The following is a 16,476-nucleotide window of genomic DNA, read 5'->3' on the forward strand; positions in this document are numbered from 1 at the left end:
TGCTGAAATCACCATCTTCCCAGCTTTCAGGAAGAGGTAGACTTGAATCAGACAACCACATTTTTCAACACAGTTTTGTCATATTACTGGGACTTACACCATTTTTACTATTTTTTGTGTTTTCAGTCTCCTTCCAGTTAGTGAAAGAAATGGGTGTAAAAAAGATGGTGGATCCCGGACAGCTAAACATTTCTGAAAAGTAGTCAAAATTCTGAATTTAGCAAGGGGTCATTTATGTAGATCCTCTAAGGTTTTCATATAGAAAGTAACAGTTGAAAGAAAGAAATATTAAAATCGAGTTAAAAAAAACAGCCATTTCTGTCTTCGTTATCTTCGGTAACTTTTTCCATTTGTGGCATATTTTTTAAAGCAATATACCATTATGTCTACTGGACCCTTCTGGTTGCGGGGATATATAGGGCTTGTGGTTTCATCAAGAACACAAAGTACCCAAAGCCAAGAAATGAGCTGCACCTTGCAGTGGCTTTTCATTGTATACTGGGTATGCAGCAATTCATTTGGTGAAATATAAAGAGTGAAAAATAGGCATCAGGGAAACCTATGTATTTCCAAAATAGGCACACGCTATGGAGTTTAAAAGTAGTGGTTATTTGCACATCTCTGAACTCGTGGGTACCCATACTAGCATATGATTTACAGGGCATTTCTCAAAATGACTTCTTTCTTACTCACTGTCTTACATTTGGAAGGCAGCAATGTAGAGAAAGACAATTGACAATAACACTTGTTCTTCTATTCTGTGATCCTCCAAGTCTCCTGATAAAAACTGTACCTCACTTGTATGGGTAGGCCTAGTGCCCACGGCAGGAAACACCCCAAAATGCAACGTGGACAGATTACATTTTTCCACTGAAAACTGATTAGTTTTTGGCAAAGTGCCTAACTATGGATTTTAGGCTCAAGCTCAACCGGCACCTACACCTAGGGAAACCTAGCAAACCTATACATTTTTGTAAAAATAGACACCTAGGGGAATCCAGAATGGGGATGAGTTGTTGGGCTCGCACTAGGTTCTGCCACCCAGAATCCTTTACAAACGTCAAATTTGGTCTAAGAAACAGATTTTGCTCACATTTCCGTGCTGCAAAGTTATAGAATCTGAGAGGAGCCACAAACGTCCTGCCATCTAGCACTTCCCCAAGTCTCCTGATTAATATGGTACCTCACTTTTGTGGACACATCACATTTTTCCCCTGAAAACTGATGCATTTTTTGCAAAGTGCCTAGCTGTAGGTTTTGCCCTCTAGCTCAGCCTGCACCTAAGGAAACCTAACAAACCTCTATATTTTGAGAACTAAACAACTAGGGGAATCCAGGATGGGGTGACTTGTGGGGCTCTCACCAGGGTCTGTCACCCAGAATCCTTTACAAACCTTAACATTTGGCTACAAAACACATTTTTCCTCACATTTCGTGCTGCAAAGTTATAGAATCAGAAGGGAGCCACCGACTTCCATTCATCTAGCATTCACCCCCCCCACAAGTCTCCTGATTAAAATGGTACCTTACTTGTGTAGGTAGGCCTAATGCTAGGGACAGGAAACTCCCCAAAACACATGTACGTATCACAGTTTCCACTGGATACGGATGTGTTTTTCGCAAAGTGCCTAGTTGTGGATTTTGGGCTCTAGTTCAGCCGGCACTTAGGGAAACCTTGCAAACCTGTTCATCTTTTAAAACTAGACGCCTATGGGAAGTCAGGATGGGGTTACTTGTGGGGCTCTCTATAGGTTCTGTCACCGAGAATACTTTGGAAACCTCAAAATGTGGCTAAAAAACACTTATTCCTCACATTTCGGTGATGGAAAGTTCTAGAATCTGAGGGAAGCCACAAACTTTCTTCCACCAAGCAGTTTTCCAAGGCTACTGATTAAAATGGTACCTCATTTGTGTGGGTAGACCTAGTGCCCGTGACAGAAAACTCCTCAAAACTCAACGTGGAAACATCACATTTTCACACTGAAAACGGACACGTTTTGTGCAAAAATCCTAGCTGTGTATTTTAGGCTTTAGCTCAGCTGGCACTTAGGGAAACCTAGCAAACCTGTACCTTTTTAAAAACTAAACACTTAGGGGAGTCCAGGATGGGGTGACTTGTGGGGCTCTCACCAGGTTCTCTCACCCAAAATCCTTTGCAAACCTCACAATTTGGCTACAAAAACACCTTTTCCTCACATTTAGGTGATGGGAAATTCTGGAATCTGAGAGGAGCCACAAACTCCCTTCCTCCCAGCATTCCCCCAAGTCTCCCGATTAAAATGGCATCTCACTTGTGTGGGTAGGCCTAGTGACTGTGGCAGGAAACGCCCCAAAACGCAACATGGACACATCACAGTTTTCCACTGGAAACAGATGCGATTTTCGCAAAGTGCTTAGCTGTGGATTTTGGGTTCTAGCTCATCTGGCACCTAGGGAAACCTATCAAACCTGTACATTTTTGAAAACTAGATACCTAGGGGAATCTAGGTTGGTGTGAGTTGTGGGGCTCTTACCAGGTTCTGCCACCCAGAATCCTTTGCAAACCTCAAAATGTGGCTAAAAAACACCTTTTCCTCACATTTTGGTGATGGAAAGTTCCAAATTCTGTGGGGAGCCACAAATTTCCTTTCACCCAGCATTCCCCCAAGTCTCCCGATAAAAATGGTACCTCACTTGTGTAGTTAGGCCAAGTGCCCACCACAGGGAGGGGACAAACATGTATTGTGGCGATAATGATAACTAACGTGAGTTTACTAATTAGTCCTGGGATCGGGAACTATTTAGGGAAACCCATCAAACCCAGACATTTCTGAAAAGCACACATCAAGGGGACTCCAGGGAGGTATCGCTTGTGTGGATTTCCCAAAGTTTTTATTACCCAGAATACCCTGCAAAGGTAAAATGTTGAATAAAAACACTATTTTTACTTGCATTTCTGTGACTTAAACTACAGCAGTATACAGAGATCCATAAACTTCTCACCACCCAGCTTTCCCCAACTTATCCCAATAAAAAAGCTACCCCACTGGTGTGCCTGGGCCTAGTGCCTGTGACAGTAATGGGTAACGTAAGGGTCAATGATAGTCCTAGCATGAGGGCTACTGTGACCCTGGTGTGATCCATTCCTGGCGCGGACACTAGGCACAGGTACACGAGTGGGGTAGCGTTTTTATCAGGACACATGGGGAAACTCTGGGTGGTAAGAATTTTGTGGATCCCTGCACATTCCTGTAGTTTACATGACAGAAATGCAAGGAACAATAGTGTTTTTATTCAACGTTTCACGTTTGCAGGGTATTCTGGGTAAGAAAACTTAGGGGAATAAAACACAAGCTACACCTTTTTGGACTCCCCCTGGTGTCTATTTTTCAGAAATGTCTGGGTTTGGTAGGTTTCTCTATATGGCCGCCGGGGCCAGGATCAAAAATGCAGGTGCCCGTCCTGCAAAAACAGGTTCTTTTGTGATAGATAATTTTGATGTCTCCTCAATACATTTTGGGGTCTTCCCTGTCACGACCACTTGCCCACCCACACAATTGAGGCAAAGTTTTTCTCGGGAGACTTAGGGGAATGCTGGGCGGTAGGACATTTGTGGTTGCCTGCAGATTCCAGGACTTTCCCTCATGGAAATGCAAGGAAAATGTGTTTTTCAACCAAAGTTTGTGATTTTCAGGGGCTTCTGGGTGAAGAAAGACTTGTGAGAGCCACACAAGTCCTGCACCCTTGGACTTCCCTGGTACTAGTTTGTTAAAGTTAATCCACCACTCACACTGGTTGGTTTTAGCACCTCCAGAAATTCTGGTTTCAAAGCATAAATACTTATATCTGAATATTGAAACCAACCTTTTGAAGGTGAGCCTTAACTGCTTTATGGTCTATTCAAACGCCATTCATGAACAACACACAACACTTTCACACCGCCGGCCATTGGTCCAATCCAACCGATCATTGCACTCACATCAACTTACCACCGCCAGACACAGGCCCATCACATTCATACGCCACAGAACAGAATAAGTTTGACTACATTTTACAACTTGTCAAGTAACCGCCTCCTTCTTCCTGAACCTTACCGAAGTCATGCGAAAGGAACCTTTACTAATGGCTCCCATGACAGCCACATGAGGCTCAGGAAGGCATGTCTTTTATGCACCTTTAGCACACTCACTGTGCTAAATCCAACTCCATCCAGTTTGTGGATGCAATCTGGGGTGTCTGAAAATGCCCTGTGAGGACCATTCATCAAACTGAGTGAGCATATCCACCTTTGAAACTAAGGCAGATGTGCTGGGGAATTTTCTTGAATTTCCCTAAAGAGAACATCATAAACTATGAAGAAGGGTAGTGTTTGGCACACAGGGCAGTCCGTGAGAACTTAGCAAATGTCCCAGCCACTATTATGTGCAGTGCTGTGACTGTAATGCACTTATCATACAGCAAATCAAACATCTACTAAGTTCTGAAGGAGGATGAACATGGCAAGCAGGTCAAATACTGACCCACACGTGGCATAGTAATTCAGTTTGAGAGGGGCTCCAATGTGTTTGAATCCATAGGTGTGCATGATGTGTATCTGTACTACCTTTAATACTATCTGCCTTCTACCTATGCAATATCCTTGGGAAAGCACACCTACCGTACACTTTTCTTACCCATTCATATCTCTGTCATCATCAGAGTCCTGACTAATCCTGTATAATTGCCAAGTGAACCTATACTAATGCCTTCCACCCCTAGCTACTGGAATCCCACGAAAACATGTCTTTCATGCACCATCAGCGCACTTAGGGGCATATTTAAGAAAAGTGGTACTGCACACAGTGCATCACCACTTTACTTGCTCCATTTACTGCCCCCCTATCACCACCATGTGTGTGCCGTATTTAAAATACAGCACACCATGGCACAGGGTAGGGGACAATAGTGCCATTTTTTATGATGCTATTGATGTACTCTGCATGAGATTTCCTTGCACCATTTTCTTTGCCCCCCCCAAGGGAGGAACACCCCCTTTGCATACATTATGCCTGGCGCAAAGTGTTGCTACAGCAGCCTTGCCACACCCCCCAGAACATATGAAGTGGAGGCTACTGCATCTGTAGCAGCAGTGAGGCTTTCAATCACAGACAAGTGAAAGTCAAGGACAGACATGAGTCTTCCTGTGGTTGCCTGAATATAAACAACATATGCATTCTATGTTGCCATCTGGGCCAGGTGGGTGAACAGTTTCTTGTACCAAGTGCGATTTTTATGACTCACATTGTATGGTTGAAGAACCTTGTCGTTCTTGTCCACTCCGCCCATGTACTTATTGTATTCAAGAATATACGTGGGCTTGTGGACTTCGGTCATCTGTCACCAAATCGTGATGGGGAACTGCTCTCATCATGAATTGTAGTGAGCACGTACACATCGCGGTTGGTCCTGGGGCAATGCCGCAGAATTGTCATTGAAAATGCAGCATGCACTGCAATAGCAAAAAAAATCTCTGCTCATATATGTTGTGGAGATGGGGGTTACCCAAACCATGCAAGTCATCCAATAGGACTACATTGAGGGTTTCTGCACTAACCCCATTTTGAGCATAAGGCCCAAAAATGCCTTTAACTCTGCCAGTGAAGTGGGAGTCCACTGGTGTGCCCTAGAACAGGGCCCTAGAGTGCCTCCATGCTCCCTCAGAAATTGTCCAGCATGCAAATTCGTTTGCTGCACAGTTTGCTGAAGATAGTCAACATCCAAAAAGAGATGGACGTAGTCAATTGGCAAAACGTTGGCCATATCGACTTTACATCCAGCGTCACCAGTAAAATGTGTAATTTGGGGCCGTACTAGATTGGGGGGCTGCAAAGAGAGCACTCTGTCTGTGCTTGCCGCTGCACACACCTGCTCTCCTGCTCTCAGGGTTGGGCTAACCTGCTGTTGTTCCACTGCACAGACGTGCTTGCGAAGGGACAGCACAACTGTCTTCATCGTCTCCCTCAGAATCGCTAGAAGAGGAGTCATCGGATGGGACCCCGCCAACTGAAAAATCACTCCCAGATTCTGCTCCATAGTCCTCTCCCTCAAATGCTGTCTCAGTATCTGCAGTCTCTGATCCTGCCTCAGAGCTGTCCCCATAACCTGAGTTAGGGCTTGAGCCGCAGTCATCCAATGAGACACCATCTCTGCTACTGGCTAAACTGTCCCTCTCAAGCACTAGTTCATGTAGATGGCAGATATGGTCACAAAATTGCTGGTGGGTGTGTGATGTGTGCAACAGTAAATGTCAATCACCTTACCATTGCTTCTTCCCTCAATCAGTAGATTCTCTGAAGTCACTGAAAAAAACAAAAAAGATACACTATTACTTCACATTGCCACATACCGATCATCACAGCCTTTAGTGCTGGCGGCGCCAGTGTGACAATCATTTTTGGTGCTCCCCATCCCATGACCTCCTCCTCGGATTCCCTCACTACCACCCAGCAAAAGTGCTCTTCATCTCTCCTTAGCCACCCTCGCACATACATTTTATTTGTTTTAAAGCACAGGTAACAGCTGGCTTTACTAATCTACTCAGCTATTCACAACAATACAGATCTGTCCTTTGAAGCTGGCATATAAACCTTCTGCATTTCTTTATGGTGCCAAAACTGCCACTAGACAAAAGTCCGATCTCTTTCTCTAGCAGGAACATATTCACAAGAGTTATCTTGATATGTTTATTGCTGCCTAAAAGCTATATGTATATACACACACACACACACACACACACACATATATATATATATATATATATAAATTCTCTCTTTATATATACATATATATATATAGGGAAAGAGTCTCTCTCTCTCTCTCTCTCTCTCTCTCCATATGTATATAGAAAGAGATCACTTTTATATGTGTGTGGTTTCTCTGGGGCCCGATCACAGCCTCCAGGGAAACCACACATGCAGTGATCTCTGTATACATATATACATATGAGAGAGAGAGATATTTCTCTCCCTCTATAGTCTCAATCTCTCTCTCCACATATATATATATATATATATATACATATATATATATATATATATATATAGAGAGAGAGATCACTTTTATTTTAAAGCTGTGTGGTTTCCCGGGGGGGAGGGGTCAGGAATTGTGCCCCCCAGGGAAACCATCCATAAAAAAAAAAGCCCCCACAGGGGGTCAGCCCTGTTCACGGGCTACACCCTGTCAATTTTTTTTAATTATTCATTTGTCTTTTTAACCCCTGGGGGGCGATTGCGCCCCCCCGCACCCCCTGGGGTAAACAAACATTTTTTAAAAAAAGTTGTTCTTCCCACCCACCCCTCCTCCCCGGGGGGCATTCCTACAAGGGCTGACCCCCCCAGAGTAAATTCCTGGGGTCTAGTGGTGTTTCCTGGCTGTGGATAGCAGCGCGCCTGCGATCTACGGCCAGGAAACGCTTTCAGGAAGTCCTTGTTTGAAAGGGGAGAGTCTCCCCTTTCAAACGAGGCCTCCCTGAAAGCTGGGGAGGCCCTTTTGTGCCCGTTTTCCCCACCGGAATAGAAAGGAGCCTTACCTGCTGCTTCCTACTCCTTTGGGGAAAACAAGTGTGACATCAGGGTGGGTGGGAAGCGCGGATATAGACATGGAAGCTTTTCCTTGTCTCCCCAGGGGTTAAAAAAAAAAATCCTTGGGTGCAAAGCATTGGAGGATTTTTAAAACCCCTCCCTGGTGTCAGCCAGTGGTCAGGGCCTGCACCAGAGAAGGTGTCCATTGGCCGACAAGAACGGATGGGGTTAAGATGTATTCTATTTGTTATGTATTTGCTTATAGGTTTCCATTAGCATGTGACCATAAATGGGCCTTTCAGTTGTTCATGTTGTAAATCAGAAACTTTACATATGCAGTCTAATTAAATTTTTGGGCTTCCTTGCTACTTTTAGTAGTATTGTGCTATAAGATATCACTAAGTTGAAAAACGTTATACCTTAAGAAATACTTACACTGCTTACCTGTAGTACCCAAAAGAATCATCTGTGCTCCTTAGTATCTAATGTTGCCAAATTGCAGCAAAGTCTGACTGGCTGATTTCGTGCTACACGAAATACAAAAGTTAATATAAAGTGTACTGGATTTCAAGCCATTTTCTGCCCCCCCCCCCTTTTATTGGCATCCCCTTTACCAAATACTGCATAACTTTCAATTGGAACCAATATACATGAAACCACCCCATTGAAATGCATTGTAATGAACAGTAGGTTTTGAGGGTCACAAAAAGGAGAACGTATCAAGTGTGATAACAGATTGTAGTTACAATATAAATCATTTGTTGATGGTACCATACTAATTTTAGGAATTGTGGTATGTTCTAAAATGACTTTACCCTGTGAAAAAGCCTTCTGTTGGGATTTCATGAATCATGTTTGATAGAATACTGTTTTTTCATGATTTTCCCATAAAGGTTATGGAAGGTGCTGTAGAAGCTAAAATGAGAGCATACTTTCTGTAAATTCACACTTCCTTTGTCAGCCATATGAGAAGGAAGTCTGACATTCTCAGTAAAACATGTATTTCCAACAGGAGCAGCCTGTCAGCTGATTCCCTTGTGTTCTACAGCAACCTCCCAGACAGTAGCAGCCACTTGTCAACAGAGGTGGTGGGGCAGGGGGTATTAAAAATAAAATAAAATAACATTTTAAAAAACGTAACTTTTATGTTGGGAGAGACAGTTCCCCTCCAATCATGACGCTGCTGTCAACAGCATGACAGCAGCATCGTGATTGGTCTGAGCGCCTTGCTTCGGCGCTCAGATAGGAAGTAGGACCCTCTGCACTTTCTCCTCCCGATTGTTCAATACAGCCGGGTGGAGAAAGGAAAAGTGCGCATGATTGTTTGCCCGGCCCAACACGGCCGGCCAAAGTGTAATGCGCACTTAGAGCACATAGCCCTCCTCCAGCCCAGCAAAGCCCCGCCCTGCCCTAACCATGCTCCCAAGGAAAAATAAAATGATAGTAACGTTGCGTTATTGTCAGTTTATTTTTCCCTTTTCTTCACTGCATAAAGCAGCGGGGCGACGCTGTTCTGCGGTAGCAGAGGAGCCGCTGCTGCTCCCAGAGCATTCCAAAGAACAACTAGAGCGCCAACAGTCTTACTTATGACAAAAGTGTGGCACTCCTGAAGCCATCTTGATTGAATCAAACTGGTAAAACTTAAAACTTTAAATTAGGAAAGGACCAAAATGAAGGGGTTCATTTTGCCATACAAATGTTGGTTGGTGTTGGTTAGTGCTGTAGAAAAAAATTAGGACACGTGTTAAGTGAGTTCTCAAATATCTTCCTCTTCTATTTCATTAAAACATTGTAACATGCAGACTAAAACGTGCACTTTCAACACCAGCAGCCGACTGACAGTTAACTCTCTAGTAATCAACAGCTTCTCAACAGAGTTTTAATGTATAACTATAGTGCTAACATTCTGAAAGTCTCGAGGGGTAGCAGTAATTTATGTTAGAAGGCTTGCCTCATTGCCCTTAAGCTGCACACACTCAGAAGAAGTAGTATAACAATGCCTTATGCTAACAAAAGCAGCAGAGTAAATCTAAGCCTTACAAAAAGTGATGGGAGGTGTTAAATGTGCGTAGTCCAAAAGAAAGGTCGTCACAGGCCTGGGTTTGCCTCTGTCTGCCCTTTCCCTTTAAAAGACCGGTAGGACTAAAGTAGAATCAGTCCCATATCAGACAGGGGCCTAGTCTACTGCAGTCTTATCAGCTTTTAAGAAGCATCAATCTGTTAGGAAATTTTGCAGCAGCCTTATATGCGAATATGCAGAGAATGCACTATTTGCATGGCCTTGGAATAGTCTGTCTTATAGTAAATAATCATTTAGGACCTCTTTTCACAAAATTATTTAACATGCCTCTTCCCTTCCACTAATGTTTCCTTCTTTACTTTGCAGGTTGAGGTAGAGAGAGTGAAGAAACATGTGCCCTTGTAGGACCGCTACAGTCTCTTCCAACATTAGTGAAGCAATGTAGGCAAGCATCCTCTGAGACTTGGACTGGACCTTGCTTCCTGTTATTATATCCATTGACTGACATCCTGGATTTACTTCGCTTTAGTTTGTGGTTATATCAAAAATCCACAACTAGGCCAATGAGGTCTCACCAGGCCTTCCTGTAGGAGAAGCCAGTCTCTTTTCTTCTTGACTTGAGAACAATCCATGGGATTGTTGAATAAGGCTTCTTAGATCCACAACAATGTCAGAGTGACAACAAAAACACAGACTAATGTTTTTCCATCTGGAGAAGAAGGCTTTTGGAGGATGTCTTTTAAGTGGAATCCACTTCTGTATTTTGACTCTCTGGAGGACTAATATATTGCGATATATAGGACAAGACACATAAATAACCTAAAACTATGCATTTGAAGTGAAATATACCTTCAAGAGACATCAAACGCGATGGTACATTTTTGAGGAGTGAGCCAGCATCTAGAGTGCTGTTGATTCTGTCAATAATGGTTCCTACTCTTTCTAGACTTTTGCCAGTGCTGAGAGAAGAAGCATTTGTTGCATTACCCGTATGTACAAAGCAATTGTTTATTTGTAATATCACAAAACACTGTATTTTCTTGTATTTAATGCACTTAACACTCAGTTTATTAGGTCTATGTGGCACTGTGTCTCCAACACGTTGCATCCTGGAATATTGGAACCACTTTGGAGATTTCTGCTTTTTTCCGAGGTGTTCTGGGTTTCCTGGAGATGGATGGGTGGGAGACATAATGGGATGTTTGGTTTTATCTAATATCATAGGAACTGCCCTGATACGAGTTAACGTTGGTGCATCTATGATGTCCTTTTGGTTGCATGATGGAATGGACATTCATGAGCATGTAAGATTCAGAGTTCTCTTGTAAAGGTGTCCTCATAGGTCTCATATTTTTGCAACTGGCTATTCTCACATCAGTTAATCTGAGCAAATACAAGTTTCACTGCAATACAATCCTCTGCTGTTATATCCTCCCCAAATAGAGTGAAGCATACATTATTGAAAAAACAGCGGGACATTGTACCAGAGAAAAAACAGAACAATCCCAGTGGATACTTTGTTCATTAAAGACCATGCTTTTCACAGCACCTGGAGCCCATTCCAGTATGTAAGCCGTAAATGGCCGAGAGCACCATAATCCATTGCACAATGCTTGACAGGAAGGGGTATGTTTACTAAGGGTTGCACTGGCTCTCCCTCAACACTCCATAATGTTGTGCGCACTTTTTAAAATTCCAGTAAGTGGTTGCCAAGTGTACGTTGTGTTGCACCACGTGACCCTGTGCTACTTAAGTAAATATAGCCCAAAGTGCCTATACAATGGATTCAGGTCAGAACTGGAAATGTACCAATTGCCTCATTAGAGTTCCTCAATCGAATGGGATTTTTTTTTAATGATGTAATGTTATGTAACATCTACTGATTCCATGGTCTCTACAGCCCATGACACTGTTTGTCTACAGCAGAAGGACATCACAACAGAGGCCATCATTGTCAGTCCCTGAACCACTGCTGGCTGTGGGGAGACAGCCAGGGCCCGATTCACAAATGTAAAATTATGCTTTTGTTTAAGTTTACAATTGTTTGCTTTTCACAAAGGGATTTACGAGTAGTATCTTTACGAGTGCGGTGTCTCCCACATAGAACAATCGGTCTTTTTATGTGCAGAGACTCTACACTCGTAAAGATACTACTCATACATCCCTCCGTGGATAGTAAACACTTCAAGACTTACAGGAAAGTGCAAGTTTACTTTTGTGAATCAGGCCCTCGTAGCCTAGTGACTAGGTTTGGAGAGGTATCCAAGGCAAAGGAAGCCCAGCAATGTTCTAGCTTTTCCCTGTGGTATTATAGCAGACAGATAGCTGTAGTGGTTTTCAGTTTGTTGCAAAATAATTGATGGTTACGTTCACCTAACTCAATCAGAAGTGGAAGGTTGATCTGACCTGCGTCCTTTCATGTTCTCCAGTTCCCAATTTGACTTACTATTTATCAAACATAAAAATGCGGCAGTTTTGGAATTTCTTTGATTTACAGAGTTGAAGAACGTTAGTACCCACAAGCACAATAATTGGGTCCGTCTGCAGATGTGCATCGAGATGTCAGCACTGCCTTCGGCATTTGTTGGAGCATTTGTCCACCAAAATATTGGTCGAGGTGTTAAGATCACCTAGAGCACTGCCATTTAGCATCATCCAAAACATAATTGTAATAGTAGTGGGCTCTCAAGCACAGATGTGAGCTTCTATGTAGACCCCGAACATTGACCTGGACTTCAGATAAGCTTGTGACACTGCAACGGGACTTTAACTGTACTCAAACACATTCAACTTGGGTGAGACCAATGCATCTATAGCTGGATTTCCCTTGTAAGCCACTGAAAAATAATTCCCTAGTATCCTATCACTGATTGCTAAATGTCTACCCCACGACTATATTAATGCATCTTCTATTAAAAAAAAATAGCGATTTTTTTTTTGGGAGGGTAGATTTTGAATTAGATTCTCAAAATATTTGCCAGCAGAAGCGGTAATTTGCCTATTTGCTTTACAAAGCCTCAACAACCTTGACCACTTCTCTTCCTACCTTCCATTAAGTACGTTATACCTGTGTCTATACTCTGAATGTTCTTTTCCAAGGATATTTCCTCAGACCCGAGAACACTGAGGGAAGTACACTGTGAAGACAAAGTACAGATATGAACTGCTGATGGTTTCTGTGCAACTTTTGCTGCAAGTGGGTAGAACAGTGCAGATATCCACAGAAGATGGCACCATGAAAAGCAGACCAGGACCAATATTGTATGTGGAACTTAGCTCAAAATACTCAAATATATGTTTATGTAATAGACTATATAAACTTTATTTACAAAGCGTCTGTTTATTTCTCTTCTGAATGCATGTGTAACAGTGAAGGTCTAATGCATGCTTGTATTACTTTGAGAGCTAGAGGTGGGTACATTTCAAGGGAAGCTGAAACACTTTACTGTAACACTTCTAACCATGAAACTACTTTTTTCACCTTCAATTTTTATTAGGATATCAAATATAGCATTACAGTCACAGAAAGATAAAAATGGACCATATTCACTAGATAAAACCAGGACTAGTTATAAAGACCAGAATCCTGTACACAATTCCACAACAGGTCATCATTTAGACAGTTGGCGCCACATGAGCATCTTCACAGCGATAACTCCATGGCGCTCCTTCTAATGCTCAGAACACTTAGGACATCTCCAGAATCCGCCATAGGACTGCTATACAGATAATGATGGAGCAGCATCCTAAAGAAATGTCCATAACTCCAGCATCTATTAACAGACACCAGAGGGCGCACAACAGTTTCCATTGCCTGGTTTACCTTCTGAATGCAACAAATATAAAAATATCTTTTGATGCTTGTTTCAATTGTATGTATTCTTCGTTGAGTCTTAGATCACATGTGAAGAGTGATGTGTTCTTTATATGATGCCAACTGCAAGCGACTTAAAAGCGAAGACCAATATGCCTAGTAAATGTGGGTCAATCTAGGGCCCATATTAATTTTTTTAGCGCCGCATTTGTGCTGCTTTTTGATGCAAAAACGGCGCAAACTTACAAAATACAATTGTATTTTGCAAGTTTGTGCTGCTTTTGCGTAAAAAAATTACGCAAATGCGGCGCTAAAAAAGTATAAATATGGGCCTACGTCTCTTGTCTTACTGCAGTTAATAAGCAGTTGGATAAATTGCTACATCAGAAGACACAGGGCCTAATTCACAATGGTTTGTGTAAGTTAGTGCTTTTACAGTATTTACAAAACTGAATTTTAATAGTAGGTTTATGGGTGTGGAGACCCCACAGTCGGGGTGATGTGATGTGATGAGCTCCGCACTTAAAAAGACAGGGCAGACCTAACTTTTAATGTGCGGAGTTCTCCGCCCCAACTGCGATGTCTTTCCGTAAAGTTACTATTAAAATGCAGTTTTGTGAATACTGAAAAAGCGTACGATTACACAAAAGTGTATGTTTACCTTGGTGAATCAGGCCCATTTGCTCTAACGCTGGCACGTCGCCAGAGCACTTGAATTAAACTTCAAGGGACTTGGTTCCAATATTGTACATAGATCTCTGAAGGTGGCTTCCAATCTCATACATCCAGCTCCAATGTGGGTTCACATCGACCGGACTCTTCTTTTGATTTCACTAAATCACTTCTGAGTAGATTCTCAGTCATAAAATGACTGATGATCTAGTTAGTCATAAAAATGACTGAGAATATATTTGGAAGGTGAGAAAACGAAAATGTAAACAAATATGACTACACTGATGTTCTGTGCTGAAGAGCCATTTTTTCAGTTTCGCTGATCATAATGGCTCTGCCAGAAAAGCTACTGGTCAATTTAAGGAAGGCTTCACAGATTCAGATAGGAGATATATCCTTTGGATTACGCTGATCTTGCACGTCAAAGTCTCAGATAGCAGATTATAACAATGTCACAAAAACTATTGTCAATAAAGTTCATAGATACATCAACCTGAGTAATAAAACAATAGCTGTAGCGGCAAATGAATATCTTATAGCAACAAGGAAATGTGGTTAAACCATGAGCAATATAAGTCTTTATGTCAGAAGTATCATTCAAATGGCAGCCTTCAAATATATTTAAGAAACACACTAATGTTGCACCTTTTAGAGCAGTATGCTATTGCTTGAAGAAAACCTACATTTATCCCAAATGCCAGCTTGCCATATGTAGCAAAACACTTATTTATGCCCTCCGTATATTGTTATCAATATATTATAACATATGACTATATATTATATTTGAACAATACATTGCCCCAAATTATCATACATTTTCATTTTCAATAAACTAATTTTGCTTCCAAACATCAGTTTATAGTTTTCTGAATGGATACACACTAGCACAACCCAACCCAGCAATCTCACAGGAGATTGGGAATGTGTATGCAAAACATATACAAAGAGGCTCCTAAAGGAATACATTTGCTATGATTATATCTGTAATTCAAAGAATTAGTCTCAGCTGAGACCAGTCCACACAAAATTAACCTATACTGACAGAAACATACTCTGTGTCAGGTGTAATACAATGCAAACAATACAATTATCACAACAAATTCTTTAATACTAAATCACACAGTAATAAATGTTCTTTCAGTACACGGAGAGTCAAACAAATGGCACACACCACAAAAGGCCACATCAATTGCTAAACCCAGCAGTTCTTGGAGGGGCCTTAGATGGTGTACAACCATTCTGCCCAAAAGTAATGTTTCTGTGTTATTGTATATGAAGCATCGCCTGTGGATTTGATGGGCTAATGTGAAATAGTTGTTGTTTCAGTCTCTAGTGGTAATTATTCACAAGACCATCCTCAGGACGCTTCCTCGGAGTGCTGTGTCCATATACAGTAAAGTTAGACCCGGTATACAGCAGGTCGGAACAAATTGTATCAAATTGTAGCAGATCTTAATCGTAATCCAAAAGGAAGAGGCGCAGATACATTTCAAAGACTGCAATATTATTCGTCAACCTCCCTGTAAATGTTCTGGAAAAACCCTTTTGTCCCCAAATGCCAGTTTAAAATATTTATTAAATAAACTCAGTTATCATCTACACATCAGTTTATCATTGTCTGAAAACATGCTCCTCTGTTCCCAAATGTCACCTTGCCATTTTTAATAAATAAACGTTTTTTCCCAACTATCATCTTGTTATTTTAGAAACTTAGGGGGTCATTCTGACCCCGGCGGTCTCAGACCGCCGGGGCCAGGGTCGGCGGGAGCACCGCCGACAGACCGGCGGTGCCCCGCAGGGCATTCTGACCGCGGCGGTTCGGCCGCGGTCAGACTAGGAAAACCAGCGGTCTCCCGCCGGTTTTCCGGTGCCCTACAGAATCCTCCATGGCGGCGGAGCGCGCTCCGCCGCCATGGGGATTCTGACACCCCCTACCGCCATCCTGTTCCTGGCGGGAGACAGGATGGTGGTAGGGGGTGCCGCGGGGCCCCTGGGCCCCTGGGGGCCCCTGCAGTGCCCATGCCCATGGCATGGGCACTGCAGGGGCCCCCGTAAGAGGGCCCCACAAAGTATTTCAGTGTCTGCTATGCAGACACTGAAATAAGCGACGGGTGCCACTGCACCCGTCGCACCTTCCCACTACGCCAGCTCAATTCTGAGCCGGCGTCCTCGTGGGAAGGTTGATTTGCCCTGGGCTGGCGGGCGGCCTTTTGGCGGCCGCCCGCCAGCCCAGGGCAAATCCCAAAATACCCTCAGCGGTCTTTCGACCGCGGAGCGGTATTTTGGTGGGGGAACTTCGGCGGGCGGCCTCCGCCGCCCGCCGAAGTTAGAATCACCCCCTTAACTCTTTCTGACACCATGTTACTTCACTCCACCTGTTCCCACAACCCACTCATCCGTTTATTTTTTTCCTAAAAACACTTTTTGCCCTA

General features: G+C 42.8%; 1 protein-coding gene across 2 annotated transcripts in view; it reads left to right on the forward strand.

Annotated features, from left to right (window-relative positions):
* SH3D21 (SH3 domain containing 21) overlaps nt 1-12,890 on the forward strand; it is a 193,263-nt gene extending 180,373 nt beyond the window's left edge. For both annotated transcript variants that reach the window (XM_069223855.1, XM_069223856.1), the window contains one exon: nt 9,925-12,890. In XM_069223855.1, the coding sequence (XP_069079956.1) occupies nt 9,925-9,963 (39 nt within the window). In that variant the 3' untranslated portion in view covers nt 9,964-12,890. The remainder of the gene's footprint in view (nt 1-9,924) is intronic.
* The last annotated feature ends 3,586 nt before the right edge of the window (nt 12,891-16,476 follow it).

This window comes from Pleurodeles waltl, chromosome 3_1 (assembly GCF_031143425.1).
Source record: "Pleurodeles waltl isolate 20211129_DDA chromosome 3_1, aPleWal1.hap1.20221129, whole genome shotgun sequence".
NCBI lineage: Eukaryota > Metazoa > Chordata > Amphibia > Caudata > Salamandridae > Pleurodeles > Pleurodeles waltl.